Source organism: Crocuta crocuta, unplaced genomic scaffold (assembly GCF_008692635.1).
Source record: "Crocuta crocuta isolate KB4526 unplaced genomic scaffold, BGI_CrCroc_1.0 scaffold129, whole genome shotgun sequence".
Lineage (NCBI taxonomy): Eukaryota > Metazoa > Chordata > Mammalia > Carnivora > Hyaenidae > Crocuta > Crocuta crocuta.
Genome location: NW_027551571.1, coordinates 10,181,458 through 10,208,767, shown reverse-complemented (window position 1 = coordinate 10,208,767; position 27,310 = coordinate 10,181,458). Strand labels below are relative to the sequence as shown.

The 27,310-nt window shown below is 41.5% G+C and overlaps 1 protein-coding gene across 1 annotated transcript in view; it reads left to right on the top strand.

Moving 5' to 3' along the window:
• Positions 1-27,310, top strand: part of NBAS (NBAS subunit of NRZ tethering complex) — a 334,140-nt gene that overhangs the window by 170,638 nt on the left and 136,192 nt on the right. Inside the window, exons 32-35 of the mRNA XM_077750930.1 lie at positions 356-469; positions 5,443-5,556; positions 8,398-8,555; positions 9,655-9,744. Coding sequence (XP_077607056.1) covers positions 356-469; positions 5,443-5,556; positions 8,398-8,555; positions 9,655-9,744 — 476 coding nt within the window. The remainder of the gene's footprint in view (positions 1-355; positions 470-5,442; positions 5,557-8,397; positions 8,556-9,654; positions 9,745-27,310) is intronic.

The following is a 27,310-nucleotide window of genomic DNA, read 5'->3' as shown; positions in this document are numbered from 1 at the left end:
GAATGGGGTGCAGGTGTGATAGGAAGTTTGTGACATTTTCAAAGACAAATACTGAATTCTTTAAAATTTTCCCTGAGGCCTTCTGTGGCACTTGCAAAGGTGACGCTTTTTCATAGCTCCTGAATGTCCACGCATTTGCCGCTTCAGAAGCTGGGTGACAAAGGATCCAAGCTGCACGTTATTTATTCAAAAGCAACGACAATTTTAATTTTTTTAAAAAAAACAATTGTGTCTTAATCCTTCTTGATCTGGAGGCTAGCAGGTTTCATTGTGTTTGCTTACCTTAAACTTGGACAGTCACGACACTCTAGTGATGTCCCTGGTTCCCAGTCTTTTGTATGTCTCTCTTTCACAGTGCGGTTGTGCTCGGATCGGATCGGCCTCATCAAGGAGTGTATTTGCCAGTCTCCCACGTGCTACAGACAATCCTCCAAGCTCCTGGGCCTTGCTGACTTGCTGAGGGTGGCAGGTAAGCTGAGGGTGGCAGAGTAAGTTTTCTGTGTCATTCTTGACATCATCCCAGGCGAACATCAGCAAACATGGTTCCACATGTCGGAGAGCTGTTCTTGAGCAAGGATTCGTCTTCTCGGCAAAGACGGGCACGGGATAAAAATGTGTGCCCGTACTGAGCCGCTGGTCCGTCTGTCCTTCAGATGAGGATGCGCTCATTCAGGGCACCACAACGTGGTTGTGAGGGCATGAAGGAAACCAGGATTAGCGTTTATAACCAGAAAGCTGAATGTGGAACAGGTCCGGCCTGCCAGTTCACCTTCAGTGCCCAGATTTGGTGTGGCGTCTTTGAGCCTGAACAATTTTTTAGAAAAATGTGTGCATTTACTATTTGGTGGCGTTTTCACCTAGCTCATCTTACTTCATCTTCTATTAAATGGCAATGATGATGGTATTTTTTCATTTTATAAGGGAAATTCAGGATCAGAGAAGTCCAATATCTTGCTCAGCAGGGTTAAATAGCAGACCCTAGCTTCTGAGGAAAGTCTTTCTGAGTCTACCTTTCATGTTTCTTTAACCACACTGTTCTGCTTACCAGAGTCCCTCAATAATTTTCTTTTGTATTTTTGACTTAACCTCTACAAGAACAGTCGTTGGCCATATGTTTTATAAGCAGTGGTTTGAAGTTAGACTTGTCCAGACCACATATTGCAGGCTCAAAAGCAAGTGAGATTGCTGTTTATATGCTGAACTTTTCAAAACATATATATTTAATATATTTAGGGGATATGCATTTATTCATGTTTTTAAATCTTCATGTAAATGACTTTTAAGGTCTACAGTTTTAGTAACTTGCCCTGTGTCATTGTCCTTTTCTGGTCGATCTGAAATCAGAGAGTTAGCATCCTTACCTGGGGGCCCTCGGCAGCTCTGGGACCTGTCACCCAGCGTGAGGCATTTGGATGATGGGAGAGAAATTGGGGGAGGGGTCAGAAACCTGCTTCGGCCCTCACTGTCCCATAGGCTTGCAAAGTGACTTTAGCTCCAGCTCTGTCTCTGGAGAATGGGAATGAGCCTCTCGTGCTTCACCCTCCAAGTTACAGGATCCCCGAATGAGTTAGTGCCTGGAAGAGCACTTTGTAAACTTTGAAGCACACTGAAAATCAGGGAAGATTTCCATAAGGAAATTTCACCAAAAACTAACAAAGCAGCTCCGGGATGCTGCCAGCATTTTCACGTGCCCACTGAGACTAATTTCGTTTTGTCCTGTGTCTTCTTGACACAGAAACAGGGATATCAGTGATCTTGGTAAATTGTAGGAATTTTTAATGGTATTAATATTCTTTCAGTCCTCTTCCGTACTGTCTGTCTGTCTGTCTACCTACCTACCTACCTATCTACCTATTTATTTAAATTTTTAGAGAGAGAGAGCATAAGCTGGGGAGAGGGGCAGAGGGAGAGAAAGAGAGAATCCTAAGCAGGCTCCATGCTAAGTGCGGAGCCCACTGTGGGACTTGATTCCACAGTGCTGGGATCATGACCTTAGCTGAAATCAAGAGTCAGATGTTCAACATGACCGAGCCACCCAGGTGCCCCTATATTCTTTGTATATAGTAGCTCTTACAACAGCCTCTTGTTCCCCACATTTTACAGGTGAGGAAATCGAGGCACAGAGAGGTGAAGTGGTACCACTGCATTAGGTACTTTGGATATAAAGTTCTGTTCCACACAGCTTCTGCCCCCCCAGGAACTTGGACTCTTAGAGGGCTGAGCAAGTGGATACTTATGCTGCACTGTAGGACGTGATGTGTCCCTGGCGTCTGCATACAAGTGTTACAGAGGTTGGAAGAAGGGCAGTGCTAGTATTTTGCCTACTGAGGAGGGTAGTTCAGAAAGGGATCAGTAAGCTGGTGACATTTATCTGAAGCTCGTAGGGTGTTTGGTTATCTACTGCTGCTTTATAAACCATCCCCAAAATTTAGTGACTTAAAGCAAAATCATTTGATTTTTATTCTCCCAGTTCTGGAGGTTGACTAGGCTCAGCCAGGGAGTTCAGGATCCTTCTTGAAATTGCTCTCAGATAGTGTCTGAGGGGGAGGAGGGGATAGACGGGCTCCTCTCAAAGGTTGCTCTACTTACATGCCTGGCACATGGTCTGGGAACACTTACAGAGCTGGGGGATAGAATAGTCAGGGCCTTATCTCTTCTCTTTGTAGTTTCTCCTTGTGGTCTTTCCATGTGGGGGCCTCAGAGTCCCCGTACTTCTTACGTGATGGCTGACGGCTCCCAGAGTCAGTGTTCTGAGAGAAACCAGAAAAAGCTTCATGGGGTTTTCTAATCTAGCTTTGGAATTTGGGCAATTTCATTACTATTGTGTCTTCTTCATGGAGGCAGTCACATGGGCCCTCCCTGGTTTAAGGGAAATACATATGGGCTCCACCTGAAGGCTTAACTGGGACCAGACACTCTGCTTCTGAGCTGACCTACTCGCTTGGCTGCTGGAAGAGACCTCAGTTTCTCCCTGGCTGGTGGCAAGCAGCCTCAGTTCCTTGGCACCTGGACCTCTCCATAGGGCTTAACTGTTCTGCCAACGTGATACCTAATTGCTCCTCAGGCAGATGATCCATGAGAGACTGAGGAGGAAGCCCTCATGTCCATTATGACCTAGTCTTGGAAATCACCCATCATCATTTCCACCTTATTCCATTAGAAGTAAGTCACTAACCAGCCCCTGTCAAGGGGAGGGTCACTGAGCTCCATCTTTAGAAAGGAGTGTCAGAGAACTTGGGGACGTAGCTTATATTTCATATACTCAAAGCCTTGTCATGCCACTATTAATGCGCTTTTTTCAGACTAAATATCGGAATCATTTTCTTTAATAGATGTGTTTTTTAAAATGTTTACTTATTTTTGAGAGAGAGAGAGCGCACAAGCAGAGGAGGGGCAGAGAGAGAGAGGGAGACACAGACTGCAAAGCAGGCTCTAGGCTCTGAGCTCTCAGCATAGAGCGCAACACAGGGCTCGAACTGATAAACCGTGAGATCATGACCTGAGCCGAAGTTGGATGCTTAACCGACTGAGCCACCAGGAGCTCCTTGAACAGTTGTCTTGCCTGTCCATACTCCTGGCTGTTAGAGTTTATTTTGTTTTGTTTTGTTTACAGTATTTTTCTAGATCATTCTTTTAGGCTATTTTAGGTAATGTTTCCACCCCTAATCCATCTGTTCAGATAGGAACTTTATAGAAAGAATGAAAAGCAGTTAAATATTTGAACTTTGGACTTGAAGGGGTGACTATTTAACCTATCTTCATATAAAAGTTTACATTAACTACAATAATAATCCTCATTTTATGCTTTTATACGTACCTAAGTTACTTGTTGCCGCCCTTATAACAAAGATATGACTCTTATTTTGAATGTGAGAAAACGGGAATAAAGAAGTTAAATAATTTATTGATGATTTCACAGTTAAGAAGTTTCTCACTTTGAATCCTTTACTCTTATCCTTTGTTTCTATATTTTGTTGTTGTTGTTGTATGATGGTAATTAATGGATCCTTACGTAAAGTCAGCTGATTTAGAGGCTTTCATTATGTCTGCCAAATATCTTTGCCACCTAGCCAAGCTGTCTTATGAAAAAAAAATCAAAATCACCCTCGGTCCTTTCATTTTTTATTTAGTCTGACTAAATGCAAACATTTTATGAGTATTATCTAGGAAATAGGTTTTATATTAAGTGTGATATGTGCATGTATTTTTGAGAAACTTTTTACATATTGTTCCATTTCCAGTATTGTGTGTTAGTGTTACAGAGCGTGGGTTTGTTCTAATAATATTATGAATCATAGTGTTCTATCCTCCCTTTTTTAAAAAAATAAAGTTTTTCAATTAGCTTAGGCCATTACTTGGATTTTTTTTTAAACCTGTGAAACATAGGATGGAGATTAATGGTAACATATTTTATAACTTTCATTCAAAGCTTTCTGTGATATGTTTACTTTTTCTTCCAAACTGCATTAGAGCTTAAAAATGCAAGGACCATTACACTTTTTCTTTTTGGAAATATTAAAAATAATTTTAAAATTTCATTACTTCATTAAAATTTAAAATATGTTTTACTTTTTTTTAAGTCTAAATATACAGATTGCATTTATGTTGTAACTTTGAATTATTTGTCTTATAATTGAAAGTTGCATTCTGAATAGAATCTACTCATTTCATTGAGGATTTATTTTTTGAGCCCCAATTATATGTATGACTTGGAGGTGCTGAGAAGTTAACAAGGAAGGGACCCCTGTCTGGAGAGAGCTTAAATTCTGAGACTAGATACAGATTTTTAAAACAATAATCCCAATAAATTGGTATCCAGAGAATGAAAAGGAAAGACACATGTAGGAGGGGCATCTAAACCATATATTTTTTGTGAAGAAAGTGTAGAGAGATCAAAGAAGGACATGACATCTAATTTGGCTTCTAAGAATCTTTTTGAGAAGATTAAGATCTTTGTGTTAACATAAACTGAATTTTGGTAGTTTTCTTAGAGTCTAGATGCTTACTATGATAAATGAAAGATAGCACTGTTAGTGAAACTATAAAATTATGTCCAGTTTACCGTGTTTAAGTCTCCCCTCTTTCTATTTGTCATTTGTTAATTATAATTAGAAACAGAACATTCAAAAGGCAAAAGCTTAAAAAAATAGCAAAATATTTAAGCCTCTTTTGGGAGGAAAACATTTTCTCTGCCTTCTTAGGATGGAATGGTTGGTCTGGGGCTGATACTGATCATTGATCTCTTAGGAGACTGAGAGCTGGTTCCAGGATTAATAAATAGATTGGAAGGTCAAAGTTTCCTTGACATTTGTCCTATAATCTTTAAAAAAATCAGTCTAATCTCTACCTTTTATTTTTTAATTAATTCAAAATACAGTTTTAATGAGCTGTTTTATCAATTGATGCTTCCATAATCATTAAGTCCTTTGCATGTGTTTACAGGTGAAGACCCAGAAGAAAGGCGTGGACAGGTTCTGATCCTTCTAGTAGAACAGGCACTTCGTTTCCATGACTACAAAGCAGCCAATGTGCATTGTCAGGAGCTCATGGCCACAGGTGAAACAGACAAATTACTTAACACTTTGCTCAGGTCCATTTTGCATGAGTAATGGAAAAGGTCTGTTCTGAAATCTGTTGGCCTGATTGGAAAGCCAGGCACATTTTCTTCAAAAGACTTGAGAAACATTTTATGAGTGCTGATCAGTATGTATGCTATGTGCTTATATATTAATGTAAGTACTTAATGGGCTCAGGGGTTATATTTTAGCTGAGATTTTGGTTGCTTTCCATTGCCTATTAAAAATATGCTCATAATTTTAAGAACAATTTTATATAAAATATTTTAATGCCTTTTCATGTATTTGTTATATAAAAGAACATTTAAAATTTTTGAATTATCTATGATTTGTGAGTAAATATTTCTAGTCTTTAGTTTTTTTAGAAAAGGATAACATAGTGCTTTTCAAACTGATCTTGAGAAATTAGGAAGTAGTCTGCAACCCTAAAATTTTCTATATTGATATTTAAGTTCCAGTCTCTGGAGGATCAGATTTTTTTTTTTTTCTGGAATAATTTCACTCTGAAAGAACATATTCCCCCATGGGGTAGGAAGTGATGTTGTCTGATCATAGACTCTCTCCTAAATGATCTGCTTCCTGTAGCTATCTGTGAATATATGAAAGCTCAAGCATACTTTACCTTGTGTCTTTGCTTTCAGAGTGAGTGGTTACAAATGTAGTGCTTCACCTCATCATAACTCACAGAGCCATGCACTGAAGAATTTTGCACTTCATGTATACTGTTCCAGAAAAATATTACTCTGTCATTTCTCACTTTAAATTTTTAAATTTTTTTTTAAAAATTTATTTCTGAGAGAGAGAGACAGCATGAGCAGGAGAGGGTCAGAGAGAGAGGGAGTCACAGACTGAAACAGGCTCCAGGCTCTGAGCCGGCAGTCAGCACAGAGCCCGACGCGGGGCTCGAACCCACAAACCGCGAGATCATGACCTAAGCGAAAGTCGGACGCTTAACCGACTAAGCCACCCAGGCGCCCCAAGGTTAGTGGAATTCTTGCTGACCTGACTTAACAGGATCCTTGCTGAAGGCAGGCCAAGGTGATCAGATATCAAGGGTGAGGGATGAGGAATTTACTCGCGTATCAACAACGATCAGTTGTTGGGTGGGAGATTCTCTCTAAACTGACTGTTTTGGGGGCACCTGGGTGGCTTAGTCGGTTAAGCGTCCGACTTTTGCTTAGGTCATGATCTCGCGGTTCGTGGGTTCGAGTCCCGCATCGGGCTCTGTGCTGACTGCCAGCTCAGAGCCTGGAGCCTGTTTCAGATTCTGTGTCTCCCTCTCTCTCTGACCCTCCCCTGCTCACGCCATCTCTCTCTCTCTCTCTCTCTCCTAGAAATAAAACATTAAAAAAAAATTTAAACTGACTGTTTTGCAGAATTTTTGCTGAAACTGGAGTCAGTTTGGCTGAAACTGGCTCAGCCAGGCCAAGGTATAGGCCTAGTTGTGAAGAGGCTTCATGTTTGACAGAGCCTAACATTTGGTCAAGGAGAGAATCTTTTTCAGGTCATCTATGAAAATGTTTAAAAGTCTGGGAGAAAAACTCAGTGCTTTGTAACCTCAGCATTAGGAAATGAGTTTCATAAAAGATCTACATTCCATAAAACTAACCAATATTAACGTTAACCATTATTAAGCCAGTATTGACTTTGTAACATTAAGTTCAGAATAATTATGGTTTTCTGAAACAAAAATATGTATTACTCTAAAATTATTTAGAGATCTTTGTTAAAGAATTTTATTCCCATAAGGCGTAGTACCTGGATTTTTACTTTATATATTTAGAGAAATTACTCTGGACCAAGTCCTTTGTACCTTAAAAAAAAAATAAAATAAAAACCCTTTCAATCTAGATCTTAGTACTTAGATAAAAACAAACTCTTTCAAACTAGAACTCCTTCAACTACAAATAAAACTGTATTTTAAGAATCTGGAGTATAAAATTGTGTAGGAAAAAGATCTCTGCTTAGAGCCACAACTGATGGTGTGCCTTGCTCTGTCCTTGGATCTCTGTCTTCTGTAAAGTGAATGAGTCTGTGTAGCTGCCTATAATAGTTTTTCTTTTCTCACACTTGGCAAGTTTACAGAGTGCTTTTATTTTTTTTTTATTAAATTTTTTTTTTTAATGTTTTATTTATTTCTAGGAGAGAGAGAGAGACAGCGCGAGCAGGGGAGGGTCAGAGAGAGAGGGAGTCACAGACTGAAACAGGCTCCAGGCTCTGAGCCGGCAGTCAGCACAGAGCCCGATGCGGGGCTTGAACCCACGAACCGCGAGATCATGACCTAAGCGAAAGTCGGACGCGTAACCGACTAAGCCACCCCGGCACCCCTACAGAGTGCTTTTAAATATAAATGTTATTTAATCCTTCAACAACTCAATGAGGAAGTCACTATTATTGTCCCTTTGTGGTAGTACAGGAGCTGTGACACCTGGTCTCTCTCAGGCTCCCACAAGTGCTAAATAGCAGACTGTCCCCTCAAGTCTTCTGAATTCAGATATCTGACTTAGCTTTTTACTCAGTGTCAAAGCTAAGTAGATTATTTGTAGTCATTGTCAGGTATTCTAAAATGAAGTGGAGTTTATCAGAAAAACACGTGGAATATTGCTACCCTTTCTGGATAATAAGCCAGCCCAGTATTTCTTTTCTACTTTAGATCCATATGTGTTTCTAACTGCTTATTAGAAAAGTTACACATCTCCAAGGACCAAGATTGTACTTTGGTAACACAAGACCTGAGCAGAAAGCCACTGAATTTCTCATGTTAGACTGGAAATTTTTCTTCTTGTGAAAATCAGTTTGTTTTCTCTTGCTCGTTTTGCAGGTTATTCTAAGAGTTGGGATGTTTGTAGCCAGTTAGGACAATCAGAAAGTTACCAGGACTTGGCCACGCGTCAGGAGCTCATGGCTTTTGCTCTAACACATTGCCCTCCTGGCAGCATTGAACTTCTTCTGGCGGCGAGCAGCTCTCTGCAGACAGAAGTAAGTGGTCCAGCAAAGTAAATCCCAAACTGTATCAGATATGATTTGTTGGGTGTGTGGATCTGGGATTTGTGATTGTTTTTTAAAATATTATGAGAATTTTAATTTATGGAAGAAAAATAACTTGTCACTCTTATGAAAAGGGATTTGAAGATACTCAGATATAAAGTAGTGTTGTTGGCTTATTATAGTAAGAAAGAAAGGGCACAAGGCAAGTATGAGAAAAGTGGGAAGTAATATTCAGAGGTAAATGATTGGATATAATGAGAGAAGTTAGTGTTGTCAAGAATAAAACATGAGAGGGGCGCCTGGGTGGCTTAGNCTCTCTCTCCTAGAAATAAATAAAAAAATAAAATAAAATAAAAATAAATAAAAATAAAAAAAGAATAAAACATGAGAAATGGTCATGGAAAACATGTTAAAAACCAGTGGTGACACCATCCCTTGGAAGTCCTTTGGCAATGGCAAAGGACACTTTTAGTTGGGGAGATGCTCAATCTCCCAGAATTCACAGGTAGATCTGCCTAAGGATGGGTGATGCTCTTGTTGCCAAAAATATAGGAGAAATAAATAGAGGATATAAGAATATAGGAAGAGATTTTGGAATTCTCTTTTTCGTATCCTTATCATTCAATGCATTGTACACCAGGTTTTTCAACATTGGTGACCACTTCTGAAATTGGGAAGCCATTCAGGAAGTCCTGAAGTAAGCCTGTTACCAAAAACTGTTCATTATGAAGTAGCAATTTTTTTTCCTCAAAAGAATACTTATAAAATTTCCAGTCTGCGTTGTGAAGCGAGGCAAATTTAAAAACACAGTTCCTTTAGGGGCCCCCGGGTGGCTCAGTCAGTTAAATGTTCATCTTCAGCTCAGGTCCTGGTCTTGACCTCGATGACTTCGAGCCCCCCATCGTGCTCTGTGCTAACAGCTCAGAGTCTGGAGCCTGCTTCTGTCTGATTCTGTGTCTCCCTCTCTCTCTCTGCCCCTCCCCTGCTTGCGCACTATCTCTTTCTCTTTTCTCCAAAATAAATAAACATTAAAAAAAAAATAAAAAATATAAAAATAGTTCCTTTAGAGTATGTCATGTTCTCTTTTCAGATTCTTTATCAAAAAGTGAATTTCCAGATCCATCCAGAAGGAGGAGAGGGTATCAGTGTTTCACCATTAATTAGTAAAGCGCTACACGAGGTAAGTCCATCTTCGAGGGAGGAGTTGGAAAGGTCACCATGAATGGAGTGAAATGGGAGTCGCCTGGCTTTGTGTGTGTGTGTGTGTGTGTGTGTGTGTGTGTGTAGACTGGTTTTCGTTTAAACTTTGTGTGTGAAGTACAACATTCATATATATTTTTTTTAAGGTACACAAAAATGTCCAACTCAATAAATTATCACAAAGAAGTAGCCATGAAACCATCAGATAAAGAAATTAATATGACCAGCTTTCCACAAGTTCCCCAACACCCTCTCCCAACTTAGTTTCTAGCCGTTCTTTCTCGTTCCGGAAATCACCACTGTTGTCACACCACANCCGCGAGATCATGACCCAAGCGAAAGTCGGACGCCTAACCGACTAAGCCACCCAGGCGCCCCTGTTCTTGTCTTAAAGAAGTTTACTACCCATCACACCCCTCCCAATACGATGTGACCTACTTTTGTACTTAATAGAAATGGGTATGCTCCATATTTTTGGTGAGATTCATCTTCTTACATGTGTGTAGTTTATTCACCGATAACTGCTGTGAGGAAGTCAATCGTGATGTGCATGTTTTACGGTTTATCCATCATAATGTTGATTGGTGTCGGTGTCTTTTTAATTCTGACTACTACAGGTGAAGCTGCATTATCATTTTGTACATGTTGCTGGTACACATGTGCATACCTTTCTGTCTGGCATCTGCCTACGTAGGCCTGGAAGTGTATGTTAGCAGGTCTCTATACATTTAGCCTCTGTCGATAATCCCAAATGATTTTTCCAAAGAAGTTTTACCAATTGCACTGTTTTAAAAATTTGTTTTTTTCTTTTTATTTTCAAGTTTATTTTATCTTATTTATTTTGAGAGATAGAGAGCGTGCAGGGGAGGGGCAGAGAAAGGGGGAGAGAGAGAATCCCAAGCTAGCTCCTCACTGTCAGCGTGGGGCCTGATGTAGGGTTTGAACTCAACGACGCAAGAGCATGACTGGAGTTGAAATCAAGAGTCTGATGCTTAACCGACTGAGCCACCCAGGTGCCCCCGACTGCACTTTCGATAGCAGTGTTTGGGTTTGCCATTTATTCAAATCTAGCTATTTGGCATTGTTAGCTTTCTAAAAAATTTAACTATTCTCTTAAGTATTTAGGGATATCTATTTGTGATCTTGGTTTGTTTTTTTTCATTACTAATGAGATGGAATTGGCTCTGGAGAGATCTTCTTTCATGAGGTGTCTGTTCAGTTCTCTTGCCTGATTTCTATAGAATTTTTCTCCTTTTTTCTTGCCTCATTTAGATTCTTGTGAATAAAATGTCTGAACGACTTAAGCATGTACAGGCCTTAGGATAGTTCATCCTGCGAGAGAAAGGAAGAAGTACTTACCTCTGATACCGCTTTTCTCTTGGTCAGTGTTGCCTTCACTTCATTCTCCAGGCCTACTTCTAAAAACATAAAATTGGCATTTTTTTTTAGATTGAAGAAAGTAGCCCAGTTTTTGATATTCTAATTAGGTCAGTTAAGAGCCGGTAATTATCTTTATAGATTGATTTTCCACATGATTCCTTTAAGTGGTAAGCTTCACTTTTTTTTTTAGTGTTTATTTATTCTTGGGTGGGGAGGGGCAGAGAGAGAGACAGAGACACAGAATATGAAGCAGGCTTCAGGCTCTCAGCTGTCAGCACAGATCCCAATGCAGGGCTCGAACTCATGAACTGCGAGATCATGACCTAAGCCAAAGGTGGCCGTTTAACTGACTGAGCCACCCAGGCGGCTCTAAGCTTCACTTTCAAAATGTGAAATGTCAATAGTTTTTCTAATACCTATTTTATAAGACATCTATTGTGGTAAGTGAACTGCACCTAATCTTTTTTGCCAAACTCCTTTGCAGTTAGATAGAGCGTAGCCACTTGTAAACGACGGACACAAAGCTTCAGCTGCAGAATGTATTGATGGAGTTACTGCGAAGATACTTAGCTTTTGCACCTAGTGGAATGTGTAGGACTATGCCATTTCTGTAATTCTTTCCTTTCTATTAAAATTCAATTTGACACAAATACTGAATGTACCTGTGTAACCCTAGTTCAGTGCTGAGTGACCTGAGCATCTCAAGAGTTGCTTGTAATATGACCTTTTTGTCCTTTGGGAGTTTTCTCCTCTCCTTCCTGGAATGGTGACTTCAGGACACCACCCACCAATAGATGTTTCCACAGTGAGGAGACATTCCGTACCCTCATTGTCCAGTATGGTCGCCACTTGTCACATGTGCTGTGGGGAACTTGAAATGTTGCTAGTACACCTAAGGAATCAAATTTTACATTTTATTTCATTTCAATTGAGTTAAATTTAAATAGCCACATGAGGCTACTGGCTACCAGATTTGATGTCACAGTCGGAGAAGCTGAGACACCGAGTGGAGGACTGTGTTCCACTGTCAACCCTGCAGACAGTGGGCTTTGCTGTTGTAGTTGCACCCCATCCGCATGGAAGCCGTCGCGTTTTCTAGGGGCCTGGAGTGTTGCTGATACGTTTCGTACTTTGGTGTGTTTTGACTTGTAGTCGTGCTGATTGCTGTTGGTTGTCACTGGATATGAGAGCACATTACAGTCTGTGGTGTTTTCTCTCTGGGAGTCAGAGCACCTTGGACTGGCAGTCCCTTCATTTCCTGTGTATTAGGAGGAAGTTGGCTGATTGTACCATCTTTCAAAGTCCAGTCGAAGACCTACCTTCAGTGAGATCTTCTCTATCCCCAGTTTTGTACCTTTTGAACGTCTGGTCCTTCTCCAGTGGGTCAGCCACGTCTCCCGTCTTCCTGTCTGTCTCTCTCACCTCGTCTCTTTCCACGCCTCCCAAACCTGTGCCGGGCTCAGTCCTGCTGACCTCGCCATCGTCCTCTGGAGTCGCTCTGTCGCACCTCGGGTGTTACTTAGGGGTTTCTGCCTGCCGCTGTTGCCCTTCTGGCCTTGTGCTCTTGTCTTCTTTCTTACCTTTGATCTCTTCTGAAGTATCGTTTCCTTCACAAAGTCTTCCTGGAGTTCTCTAATCACCCTTCCCTCTCTGTCCCCCATGCATCATCACATCATCGGGTCAGCACTTGCGTGGTGCGCTTTGCTATTACGTGGTAACTGGAAGTATGCCGTTTATCTTTGCACCCTCCGTAGCGTGGTTGTCACTTAGTGAATGCCTAGGAAAGGCCTGATAAAGCGCGCTTGGAGACTCCCCCTGCAAAAAGATTATTCTGTGGTAAAAATTAATTAGAAGGTAGATTTTAGCTTAAAATAAAAGGAATGTCCCATTTAACTCATGCATATGTGCTGTGGTGGCTGTTGAGATCTGTTATGTCTTGGCCAGTGTATGGGGTGTATTATTTCTCTGTTCAGCATAGAATTGCAGTGTTTCTGCTGAGTTCAGCTCTGTGAGCTTATTCTGAATCCCCATCCTTCTTTATAAAATCCATGAAAAGCCTTTGTGACTTTGGGTTTCCTATTTTCTGCTTCTTCAGTGAATTAGGAAGTGTCAACTTGGCCCTTTAGTGGCTTCTTTGGAGAAGAACATGCTGTGTCACCGCAAGTGAGCACATACTGCTCCATTTGTCTCCTTAGTCAATGAAGGAGGCCACCAGTGGTCCCTTTCACGTTCTACTTAGCAAGGAAAAGGAGTTCCTCCGAAGTGATTCTTTTTTTAAATCTCTCTCTCTCTCCTTCTTTCTTTCTCCTTAAAAACTTTCTTCTCTTCGTGTGTCCTTTTACAGCAAGTTGCAGGAAACCTAGATCTCATGAAGTGCAAATCTAAACCCTCAATGAACACATTGTGGCTTTGATTCATGAAGCACATTTCAGAATATTATAGCTACTATTATTAGATTAAAATACAGTGCTCAGCTGTAAGACACTGTGCATTACACATTAACAGTAGATATAATAACCACACTAACTCATAAATGAGAGCTGACTTTATGTGTAATCTGCTTAATGCTCAAGACTTTCATTACTCAGTTGTGAAAATAATAATTTTTATTTATATATCCAAGCAAAGTGAAGATGTAATTGCTATGCAGTAGCATTTGCATTAGTTCAAGTGGAGCCTACAAGTTTGAAGATATTGGCTATTGTCCCCATGAACAAGATATTAGTGTATAAATAGAACGGAATGCATATTTTGTGAATAACTACCAAAATTACAATTTTCCAGTTACTTATTAATGTTGGTTATTATGCCTTTTAGATATAGCAGTATTCCACCATTTAGAGTAGATTAACGTTTGTTTTTAGCTAGTATTAGTTCTATCACTTAGCCAATGGTGTTTTCCCCCAGATAAATCTAATTAGATTTGGAAATGGATTATATATAAGGTTTCCATTAAAAAATCATTTTCACTGTGGGAAAACTTGTTATGAACGTTTTAAGTGGCTATAGATTTATACAACTAGACTAATTAATGTTTATAACTGTGGCACGGGCTAAGCATAGAGCGATTTCAAGTTTATAAAAGGACTGTTTAGAAATATCTAAAAGTAAGCAAAAGCGTGGTTGTCTTTCAGTATCGTAGACAACCATTTCTTCTTCCATTCATCGGGTGATAGACACGTGGGTTGTTTCTACTTTTTTGCTGGAAAATATGGAAATACGGAAATACGTTTTGATTTCTCATGGAGGTGTGTAGCAGTGAAACTGCTGCATTGCGTGTATATATGTGTTCAGCATTTGAAGAAACTTACAGTTACTTCCCAAAGTGGCTGCAGCACTTTCCTTTCCCACCAGGAAGTGTTAAGATTCCAGTGTCTTGTTCTCATGAACACTTGTTATTACCTGGCCTTTTGACGAAAGCCATTCTTTGGGATGTGTGTGGTTATCTCATTATCATTTTGGTCTGCTTTTCCCAAATAACTAATGATAATGAGCATCTTTTTTGTTTGTGCAACTGCTTATCGAGTTGTAAGAGTTTTGTTGTTTTGTTTTAAATTCTGGCTATAAGTCCTTTCTTGAGTACGTGATTTGAAAATATTTTTCTCTCTGTGTGTGACTTGCCTTTATTTTCATAATGGTAGCTTTTGAAGTGCTGAAATGTGTAATGTGGCTGAAGTCCAGCTTGCCAATATTCTTTTATTGCTTGTGCTTGTGGTATTGTATCTAAGAAATGGATACATAACTCCAGAGTGTGGGGATTTACCCCTATGCTTTTTTCCTAAGAGTTTTATAGTTTTCTTCCTGCGTTTATTGATAAGGAAGGAATAACAAGCTACTTTTTGTGTGAAATAACTATAGGATTGAGGAATATCCACATACAAAAGGTGAATTTAGAGCTTTTTACTATACACAAAAATTAGTTCAGTGGGATGGTATTTATTTTGTTTTCTTTTATGTTTCATGATAGCTTATTCCTTCATAAAGGACTAAAAAAATTTTTTTAATGTTTATTTATTTTTGAGAGAGAGAGAGAGAGACAGAGTGTGAGTGGGGCAGAGGAGGAGAGAGAGGGAGACACAGAATCCAAAGCAGGCTCCAGGCTCTGAGCTGTCAGCACAAAGCCCGACATGGGGCTCAAACTCACAAACCGTGAGATCATGACCTGAGCCGAAGTTGGATGCTTAACCGACTGAGGATTTTAAATTTCATATTTGGTATACACAAAGACATTAATAATTTGAAGCTTTAAAAGAAAGAGTTTCATCTGGAATGGATTTTTGTTACAATTATCTCTTTATTGTTGTTGTTGTTTTTTTTTTTACCCCTGGTGTGTTTTAGAATTTTGGTTTCCAGGCTCATTGTGGAGCCATTCCATTAGTGTACTTTCTTTCTCCCTAGACCTTCTCTGAGGATTCTATAGTTTTGTGTTTTTCCTCAATCTGTACCCTTCGTGCTTCAGTCCAGAACCATGTCCTGTTAATCCCTTTGGACCTGGGAACCCCTATTTCTTGTAATGTTGAGGACATGAGGAATCCAGGCCTGGAGCCAGTGAGGGATTTGGGCCCTGTCTTAGCTCCCTGCCTCTTTATTCGTGCAGTTTTATATCAATGCATAGTCCCTGGCAGTGAGTTTGATCCTCTTACAGGGGATCCTTCCAATTCACAATTCACTAGAGAGGAGCATTTTGCAGCAACTGTCAGCATCTCAGTTCTCAGCCCTCTAATGTTGAATTCCATTGAACTTGAGTGCCTTTCTACTTTTCGTTTTTAATTACCCTTAGTATTTTGGAGTACTGTGAGCACGTGGCAGCATGAGTTCATTGCTCCTTCCTAACTGGAATTCATAATGGCTTTTTTAATTACAAAAATAACAGCCTTTTATTTTAGCAATCCATTTAAGAGAAAGCATGGGTGCAGATAATTGACACTATTTAGCATATTTTATTCCTGAAAGTAAAAAACACAAAGAAATGTAAAACATCTATGATAAAATATTAATAACGTTTGTTAACTTTTGATAAGAAGTACATGGAAATTTGTGGTAACTTTGGTCTTTCTACTTTACAAAATAAGAAGTACAGGTGCCTAGGTGATTCAGTCGGTTAAGTGTCCAACTTCAGCTCAGGTCATGATTTCGCAGTTCGTGGGTTTGATTCCCACGTCGGCTCTGTGCTGACAGCTTGGAGCCTGGAGCCTGCTTCGGATTCTGTGTGTGTGTCTCTCTCTCTGCCCCTCCCCTGCTCAAGCTCTGTGTCTCTATTAAAAATAAATAAACATTGGGGCGCCTGGGTGGCTTAGTCAGTTGAGCGTCCGACTTCCGCTTAGGTCATGATCTCACAGTTCGTGGGTTTGAGCCCCGCGTCGGGCTCTGTGCTGACTGCCAGCTCAGAACCTGGAGCCTGTTTCGGAGTCTGTGTCTCCCTCTCTCTCTGACCCTCCCCTGCTCACGCTGTCTCTCTCTCTCTCTCTCTCTCTCCTAGAAATAAATTTAAAAAATATTAAAAATAAATAAATAAATAAATAAACATTAAAAAATAAAATATAAACAGTACATCGACAGTACATTAATATATAACTTCTCTTTCTTAGTTCTTTGTACTCATATCATGCAGCCCACTGCTTAGAAGTTAACATTTTTAAGTTTATATATATCTTCCAGATTTTTTCTGAGTATAAACAGATTTTCTGGATAGCTGTTGTCTGTCTCCTGAAGAATTATTATTTTTTAAACTAAAATGGATTCGTACTACATATATTAATTTAACAGTTAAAATTTTTTTTTTAATGTTTATTCACTTTTGGGAGACAGAGAGAGACAGAGTGCAAGTAGGGGTGGGGCAGAGAGAGAGGGAGACACAGAATCTGAAACAGGCTCCTGGCTCTGAGCTGTCAGCACAGAGCCCGATGCGGGGCTCGAATCCATGAACCGTGAGATCATGACCTGAGCTGAAGTCGGACACTTAACCGATTGAGCCACCCAGGTGCCCCTGCTGTTGCTTTTTAAAAGCAAAAATTAAAAAATTAAAAAAGAAAAACGAAAACATTGCTTGATTTGACCCCCCATAAATACATAAAAAAATTCTGTCTGACATACTCCACCAGCAACAAAGTCAAAAGAAAATCTATCAACTGGAAGAAATATATACAATGCACACCACAAAAAAAAGGGGGCTAATTATGCCAATGTATCTGAATCTCTACAAAAGTAAAGCACAAAGGAAGAAAACTCCAAATGAAAAAAGGGGAAAAGACAGGAACGGACAATTCACCAAAAAAGAGAAAATTCCCTCAAATATATGAGGACATTTCAAATTCACTGACAATTAAATGCAAATTAAAACACCCCTGAAATACCACTTTTCACCTACCACATTAGCAAGGAAAGCAATCAGCACTTAAACTTATGGAGGAAACATGATAAGAAAACAGGAAATTCTCTATCTCAGGAGCTCATTTCTACCACTTTATCCCAGAGCAAGGCATAACTGTGCAAAATGTGAACAGAAAATGTTCACTGCAGCTCAGTCTAAAAGAGAGGAAAATCAAACACAATGTAAATGTTCAAAAACAAAGTAAAAGATAAATAAATTTCTGTATATACATCAAATGACCACTAACCTGCCATTATATAAATGGTTTGTATATAAGGAGAAGGGCAGCTATCCATGACAAATAACATTATATGGAAAGAAACAAGCTTTAATTTAATATATGCAGGGGCACCTGAGTGGCTAGTCGGTTAAGTGTCGGACTGTGAGTCCTGTCGTTTCGACTGGCCTGGAGCGCCTGCCCCCCGGGCTCGCATTCCTCACAAAGGCTTAGGTTAGCTGCCCCGTCACTGGGCACCGCCACTCATCCTGCCCTGTGATATGATCACTTAGCCCTGGAGTGGCTCATCTGTACCATGCTGGAGGACTTCCCCTACACTCCTGTGTCTTATACACAGCAGTGGCCACATCTTTTTCTCCCATTGTCTTTTTTTTTTTTTTTTTTAATGTTTTATTTATTTCTGAGAGAGAGAAAGAGAGACAGCGTGAGCAGGGGAGGGTCAGAGAGAGAGGGAGACACAGAATCTGAAACAGGCTCCAGGCTCTGAGCTGGCTGTCAGCACAGAGCCCGACGCGGGGCTCGAACCCACGAACCACAAGATCATGACCTGAGCTGAAGTTGGACGTTCAACCGACTGAGCCCCCCAGGCGCCCCTTTCCCATTGTCTTTTGCTGACTCTCCATGAGTCTCCTTCTCCTCGTTGTTTCCTCAGAACAGCTTGTGTTTGGGTCACCTAAATTCATGGGTCAAGTCTGTCTTTACCTTATTTGACCGATCAGTAGCATTGGATACGTACTTGTTTCAGAGACAGTCTGTTTGTCTTCTTTATACCTCATTGGCCTCCTACTCCCTCCGTGTTTGCTGGCCCTTCCTCATTTCCCTCGCTAAATGTTAGATGCCTCAGGTCTCAGCCTTGAATCTCTTCTCCGTCTGCACTCCTCCCCTAGAGGATTGCACCTGTTGTCATGACTTTAAATACCACCTTGGTGCGGATGAGTCTCTACCTGCAGCTTGAGCCCTCGTCTTCTGAGTTCCGGGCTCGTGTGCATGGCTGCGTCTGGCCTCTGTACTCGCCTTTTGTACACACGTCGCAGCTCAGTGTGTTCAAAGTGAACCACTGATTTTAACGTCCCTGCCTTCACCCCAGCCAGTGGTGGTGATGTTCTGTGCTTTTTCCTGTGTCAAAAAAATGGCAGCTCTGTCTTTCTAGTCATTTAGGTCATAAACCTTGTCATCTCCTCAGTTCTTCTCCTTGTGTCCTACATGGCACATGCGGTTTGTCAAGAAAGCCCGTTCGCTCCGCTTTCCCAGTGGGCTTGGAATTAGACCAGATATTACCGCCGCCACTGCTACCACCCTCGTCTCAGTTACAGCCGTGTCTCACCTAGTGTTGTTGGGGTTTTTTTTTTTTAATGTTTGTTTTTGAGGGACACAGAGAGAGAGAGAGAGACCATGAGCAGGGGAGGGGCAGAGAGAGAGGGAGACAGAAAATCCGAAGCAGGCTCTGGGCTGTCAGCACAGAGCCCAGTGTGGGGCTCGAACTCACCAAATCTGTCGTCATAACCTGAGCCAGAGTCGGACGCGTAACCGACCGAGCCACGCAGGCGCCCCTCGCCTGGAGTTTTATGGTGGTGGTCTGTTTGCCTGCCCCCCTCTCCTTGCTCTAGTCTGTGCTCAACAGGGCCGCCAGAGTGATCATGCCACATCCCTCAGAGTGCAAATTAAGCTTTTATGCTCTCCTGCGAGGACACCATGCTCTGCCTTCCCTTCTCACTGTTTGACTTGATCTCCTCTCTCCTTCCCTGCCTTCCCGCTGCCCCCCCCCGCCACTGATTCGCTCACTGTACTCCAGTCATACTGACCTTCTTTCTGTCCTTGAAACAGTCCCTGCAGCTTCTCCCTGTGGCCCTTGCGCTCGCTGTGCTCTGGTCTCACATAGTCCGTGACCTCTCCTCCCTTCTTCCAGGTGTCTGCTTGGAAGTCTCCTCGNATCCTGTCATTTGTCTGAGACGCTTCTCTGACATGCTTGACATTGATCTTTTGCTTCTCTCCTCTTGGGACAGAAGAGGAGCTCGGCGTGCCAGGAGCTCTGTTTTGTCCACTGCTCTGTGTTCTGTATCGAGAGCAGTGTCCTTGTTATATCTGATGTCCAGATGTTTGTTCAGTATGTGAGTAAAATAAATGAGGAAGGTTAAGATGTGGATATGATGGGAGGGGATAAATTCTTTTATTATAAGGGGAGGAATAGTCAGATGGAGTCCGGTTTGATAAGTTCTCAGTTCATTGGTGAAATAGCAAATTTCCTGTTTGCCTTTCTTTCCTAATGTATGAGTTCCCTGAGAACAGGGACAGTGTCTTAGTCATCGTGGTAACCCTGTTGCCCTGCCCTGGCTCTTAAACATAGTAAGCCTGCCAGAGGCATATGTTAAGTGAATTGATTTTGTGGGTGGATTTAGAACTCCAAACTATTTAATCAAAAGAGATTTAAAAATTTGGCATAGTGAAAGAAAATAAAAATATACTTCGCATACCTGTATTCTTCAAGAAGGGTTTGATTCCCAAAGCCCCTGAAGTAGTGTGCTGTATTTAGTGTGTGTGTGTGTGTGTGTGTGTGTGTGTGAGACTGTGTATGTTCATATGTGTGCATAATATGTGCATTCTGTTTTCTGGAGGAAGGACTTGTAGCTTTCATCAGGATAGTATAGGAGTTCATGACTTGCAAAGGTGAAACATCTGAGTTATAACCTGGCCTGTTACTTAGCAGATGAACTGAAATAGAGTGAGTCCTTAGAGTGATTTGCTCCAGGGGATATGTTTCTATTTCTGCTTCTGACAGATCCTTCCTTCCTTCCTTCCTTCCTTCCTTCCTTCCTTCCTTCCTTCCTTCCTCAGACACTTCTAAAAGTAGCATCACCAGTAATAATAAAGACTGTATTCTTTTTTTTTTTTTAAATTTTTTTTTAATGTTTTATTTATTTCTAGGAGAGAGAGAGAGACAGCGTGAGCAGGGGAAGGTCAGAGAGAGAGGGAATCACAGACTCTGAAATAGGCTCCAGGCTCTGAGCTGGCAGTCAGCACAGAGCCCGACGCGGGGCTCGAACCCACGAACCGCGAGATCATGACCTAAGCGAAAGTCGGACGCTTAACCGACTAAGCCACCCAGGCGCCCCAATAAAGACTGTATTCTTAATATTTTAGGTTCAATGTGAAATTTGTTAGAAGCATTAGGTGCAGGGAAGAGCTTTGGATCGCCTAAAGATCTGTTGAAAGTGAAGAGACAGTGGCTGAGTTCAGTTCGAGCACTCTTTGTTATCCTTACCTATTTTATGTGTACGACCAACTCAGTTCATAGGAGGCAAACAGAGTTCTCAGAAATTAACTCTTATGTTACCAGACACCAGAGAAAGTAGCTCCCACATAGACTGTTCATTATAGTCCCTGATCTACAAGAACAGTTTCTGTAAGCCAAGCCTGACATATGGAGCCCTTCCGGGTCTCGTGAGCCTGATTGGTAACAGTGTCTGTTGTAGAACTTGAAAGAGGCTATTAGTGCTTTGTAAGGTAACCTTTGAGCTATGTAACATACTTGACATTAATGAGATTTCATGTTAAATTTTATGCTGGGAGTTGTTGATTTGGTTTGGGGGATTAATCTATTTCTGCTGTTATACATTCTAAATTAATTAGCAGTGTGCAACTATGAATATAAAAAGTGCCAGCAATAATCATTTCAGGAGTAAATTTTGCCTGAGCTCTCCCCCGCCCCCTCATTATATGTAGTTGAATGAAAACTATTTTCCTCATTAATTACTCTAGTTCCAGTATAATCTTGGTAGACTGTCCCAAAGTTCAGTGCTTCTTCTGTGGTCCAAATTAGCCTTTAATTTTACTTTCTCTTTTGTGATTCTCATCGGGGAAATCTCTAAAAATCCTTTTATCTTGTACATTTCTGAGCATGTCAATTTCATTTATCTTCTGACACAAGCTTTTAATTTTCATATGTCTTAAAGGTCCTATCTTAAGATAGCCTATCCATATGAACTAGAAAGTAAAGTTTAGGTTCATTTCATGAAATGGAGTAATTGTTTTATAGCCTGTATTTTTTGATATCTTTCAGTTGACTTGTTTTTCCTGAGTGAAGTTGCATTCTGTTCAAGTGCCATATTTCTTACCTTGTTTGTATTTTTAATTCTGTACTTGGATTAGTTGGTGACAGTTTATTCATTCGGTACACCCTCTCAATTAAGAAGATTCTAAAGGTGAACAAGATTTGAAAATGTGGCATGAAATGTTATTTGAATAACATTAGCTACTATAGGCACAACATAGTGTGCTTGAGAAAAATGTAACCTCAAACGTTTAAATAGTGCAGTAATAGTTTAAATAGTGCAGACTGCTACGTATCTATAGATACACACTATAAGTTAGGGATTTTCACATACTTTGAGGATATGGTAGTGAATAAACGTAATCTCTACCCTTGAAAAGCTACTGTCTAGTTGAGAAGACCAATAAGAAAATCCAATTATCAAAATTTGTTGGTAGGTGCATTAAAAGGATGCATCTCATGCTCCAGGTGCTTAGGAGAGGGGGTAGGACACTGTCTCAACAGGATTTTACTTACAGCAAAAATATTACAGGTCAACAAAAACATAGAAGGACATCTTTGTGACCTTGGGGTAGGCAACAGGTCCTTAAATACACAAAAAATACTGATCATAAAGTGGAAAAAATGATAAATTAGAGTAATTTAAAATTAAAGAACTTCTGTTAATCAAAAGACAACATTAAAGCAATAAAAAGATAATCTGCCAAGTAGGAGAAAATATTCACAATTTATACATGTAATAAGGATGTGTGTTCAGAATATATAAAGGGCCAGAAGTGAGTAGGAAAGGCAGATAACCAACAGAAGAAAGGCAAAACACCTGAACAGACACTTCACCAAAGATGGTCAGATGGCCAATAAATACATGAAAAGCTGTTCAACTTCATTAGCCATGAGAGAGATGCAAATTAAAACCACCAAGGGATACTCTTATACACTCATTGGTACTGCTAAAAGGAAATAGACATGTAATACTACCTGTTGGCATGGGTGTGGAGTGACCACACTGTTGTAATTGCTGGTTAGAGGATCAGTTGCTATAATCGTTTTTAGAACATGTTTGACACTGTTTACCAAGTCTGGACATATGCACACTCTGTGTTTCAGTAATCCCACTACTAGATTTATTTCCGGAAATGTATATATTCACCTGAAGATAATTATTAGCATGTTCAGGGCAACACTATTGGTATTAGCTGCAAACTGGAGAGTATCCAAATGCTCATCAATAGAAAAAAAGGATACATAAGTTCAGCTATGTTCACACTATAGAACACTGTTACATTAACAGTGTTAGTGACACTAACACTGAATTGGACAGTCTTCAACTACTTGCAGGAATATGGATGAATTTATGTTGAATGATAGAAATCAGACCGAAAGACATAATTCCATTCTTATGAAGTATAGAAATAGGCAAAACTAATTTGTACTACCAGAAGTCAGAATAGCATTTATCTCGGCCACGGGGATGGTTGGAAGTGATCTCAAAAGCAGCATCTGGGATCCTGGTGGTGACCTGTTACTTAGTCTAAGTGCTGATTGCACGATTGTGTTATTATTTATCAAACTGTACACTTAATGTGTATTCATTTTTTAATGAATCTATCTTCCCCCCTCCCCCCAATCTTTTGAATTTTTCAAACCATCTTCAATGAGATTGTACTTTTATATCACAGGAGAAAACATAATCTCACATACATCAGTGTGTGTCTGCAGTGTTACAGGTGTGTCACTCCCCTCTGAAGGACCAGTGGGCCACCTGTTTTCATAGCCATACCTGGTCAGGCAAAGAGGAGGCACCCCCAGGCCAGTTGCCTGGGCAGCACACGCAGCTTACCCCATCTGCACTTGACTTTTGCGTCATCCGGCTTCTGCAGGCGTACTTTGCAGTGTTATTATAAACCCAGGAATGACCGTAGGAAGCGCCTGCCCAGCACCTGCCACATAGAACCCATTTAGTAAATGCAACTGTCTTGTTTCCTGTATATTATAAACAAGACCCCTACTAGACGTCACTCTTAGGGGAAAAAGTGTATCTAGATCTTTGTTTTCTTTTTTAAGTTTATGTGGGAGAGACATAGCACAGGTGGGGGAAGGGCAGAGAGAGAGAGAGAAACGATCCCAAGCAAGCTCCACACCGTCAGTGCTGACTGAGCCCAGTGCGGGGCTTGATGTGATGCTTGAACCCACAAACCCTGAGAGCAGACCTGAACCAAAGTCAGACACTCGACTGACAGAGCCATCCAGCCACCCCCTAATTTTTCTTACTCCTCTCTGCGAACCTGGTCCTCTGTCCATTCTTTCTCAGTAACTTGCGTTGTTCATTTTTCCCCCCACTGCATCTAACCTTGCTTAGCTAACCATGAACGTTTGTCTGGGTTCCCGACTTCTCTTCTGTTCTGTTCTTTCTCGCAGCTCTTCGCTAAGACCAAGCTTGGTGACCATGTACTTTAATTCTTAGAAAGTTGGAATCGCATCCTTGAAATTCTCTGCTTCTCTGACTTACCTCCGGCCCTTTTCACTTTTAGAGGAATTAGAAACAAAAACATTTAAATTTTTTTTTTTTTAATTTTTTTATGTTTTATTTATTTCTAGGAGAGAGAGAGAGAGACAGCGTGAGCAGGGGAGGGTCAGAGAGAGAGGGAGTCACAGACTGAAACAGGCTCCAGGCTCTGAGCTGGCAGTCAGCACAGGGCCCGACGCGGGGCTCGAACCCACGAACCGTGAGATCATGACCTAAGCGAAAGTCGGACGCTTAACCGACTAAGCCACCCAGGCGCCCCAAACATTTAAATTTAATATACACATCCAGGTGGAAAAACGCCCTTATGGGAACCTCATATATTCCTAGCATCACAATCCTAATTCGGTCCCTGATTATTTTAAGCTTGGACTAACGCACCAACCTCCTAGCTGGCTTCTTGTGCCTGGAGTGACATTTCTAGAACACCGATCTGAGCTTGCCACTCCCCTTGCGTGAACTCTCTCAGTGGCTTCCCGTCTGTTAGGCTGGCGGTGGGGGTGCTCTGGCCTTGTCGGCGGGGTTCTCGCGCCAGGTCCTTGTCTGTCCTTCCCTCTTGGCGATGTGCTCCTTCCCTCGTGTTCCGCTGTCTGCGCCTCCACCGACTTGATCAGGGCTCCTCCAGTCTGCCGTGCTGTTCCATTTCATGCTCTCGTTCTTGCATAAGCCTGCCTGAAAGTATCTCTTCCTCCATGGGGGCCCTGCATTCTTTCCCGCTGAAATACTACCTTCTGTGTGAGGCCGTCTGTGAATGTGCCTCCCTCCGGGCAGAGGAGGTGTGCTCTCCCTTCCCGTCGCATGTGCCTTAGACGTGCGTACCTCTGCTTTAGAGGCTGAGATTATACCGCAGGGATGTGTCCGCATCTCTGCCTCCCTCCCTAGTTTCTGAGCATCTTGAGAGCACACACTGTGTCTTCCTCGTTTTTATCTCCTCTTTGCCTGGTGTTGGGTGCGACACCGAACGAGAAGTCATGCAGTAGCTGCCGAGTATGTGAATGATTTCTCATTTGTTTCCAGGTTTTTTTTTTCCCAGCTGTAAATTTTAAGTAATTCAGAAATATAGACAATAAATCAAGATGCTTACTATATATTTTACATATATATCTGTATCTCATACACCTATATGAAAAGAGAGAATATATGCTTCAAACTCCTTCTGCGATTTACCCCTGGCGAAGAACTGTTTTCGCAGTGTCATTCGTAGCGGGGCACAGAGCCCTCTCCTCTCCGTGCACAGTTGCGGGGTGGGGGGAGTCGTAGAAGCAAGGAGGCAGCAGAGTGTACGTGCTCTCCAGAGCTTTCGGTAGCCCAGAGAGGTGTGCTTAGGCCGGACTTAGTGGGTTACGTGCATGATGACAAACTGACCGGTGGACCAAGGCTGCACCCCGATAATGCGGGACAGGAGCTGGAGGTCCCTTTGCCACTGTGTGACGTCACATGCTCCATGGCTGTGGTTGTGGCCTTACTAGCGAAGAGGGGCCTCTGCAGTGCAGAAGCTGGAATCAGCATGTTTTTCTTCATTGACTTAAGTCAGGCATGATGAACCAGCTGTCTGTGGTACCAAAGCGGCGAATAAATGAACCCCCACTGCTCTCTCCTCATAGAGATTAAGGAAAGAAAAGAATTCTAGTAATGCTGCCACTAAAACTATTTGTGTGTGTGTGTATGTGTGTGTGTGTGTGTGTGTGTGTGTGTGTGTGTGTGTGTGTGTGTGTGTGTGTGTGTGTGTGTGTGTGTGTGTGTGTGTGTGTTTCATTCTGGCTTTTATGCCCAGTACGTGTATGAAGCACTTTGTAAAGTGCTGGCACATAGCCAGCTCTCATCATTATTACTCTTGGAGGGAGAAGTCTGTTTTTTACTACACAGGACCTCCTGCCTTGTCCTTTGAGAAGGTTTGGATAAAGAGCTTAAGTCTCTTTCCTTCCACCCTTAGCACCCCCTCCCTCCAGCACTTGTTAAGGAGAAGATGTGTGTCATTGTCCTGATTGCTGAAATTGAGAGAAGAAACGGGAAATGTCAGGCTTAGGGCCCCCCCAGCCAGTCTGGCTCCTGCTGATTCCTGTCAGCAGAAAGGGTGCATTCTGCTCTGGTCCTTGTTCCTTGAGGTGAAGCACATGTGCTTATGTTATTTGTTATTTTTAGCACTGAGCCTTTAAGATCCAGCATGGCACATCACAGCATCTCAGTTTGGACTGGCCGCACGTCGAGCACGTGCTAGCCCCACGCTCCTGACTGCTGCTGTGTTGGACGGCACTGGTTTGAGACCACGCTGGCTATCTGTTCTGCTCACTTTCTGGCTGAGCTGCCTGGGTGATTTTGGTTGGGTCCGTCTACTCTGTAGACTCAGCTCCTCCTTGGAAAAGTTACTCCAAGGCCTGCAGCAAACCTTTAGGCTAATTATGACAGTGGATTTAAGCCATGGTCTCTACTACAGAATAGTGTTGCTGATTTCTCTGAATCAGGTTTATATATTTTTAATTAAAAAAATCATTCAAGATTCAGTTGTGGGTTACAGAAAATATTCTACCTATTAGCAGAAGATGTCTGTCTGTCTGTCTGTCTGTCTGTCTCTCTCTATCTGTGTATATATGTAGAGAGAGAGAGAGCTTTAAGAATTAGGGGCTTTATAGAGATTAGGATTACACAGTCAATGAAAGGACTAGAGGAGCAGACTCTAGATGTCTTTCTGAGACTAATTGCTAGAAAAATTACTGAACCTGCCTGCTAGGGGAGCTGCAGTCTGTCATGAAAACGCTGGGAAAGCCACAAGCCACTCCTTACACTTGGCTCCAGTGGTAACTAACTCTCCCAAGAGACCAGCCAGCCTTTACACCCACGGAGCGAGAGTCTGGGCACTGGCGCTTCTATTCCCACTGTTGTAGAAGAACAGCTGAGACTATGAAAGGAAGAAAAAGAGAAAGAGGAAGGAAGGAGGGAGCGGAACACGGAAGTAACAGGTGTGGTCTCTCCTACATTTCAGCCTCCC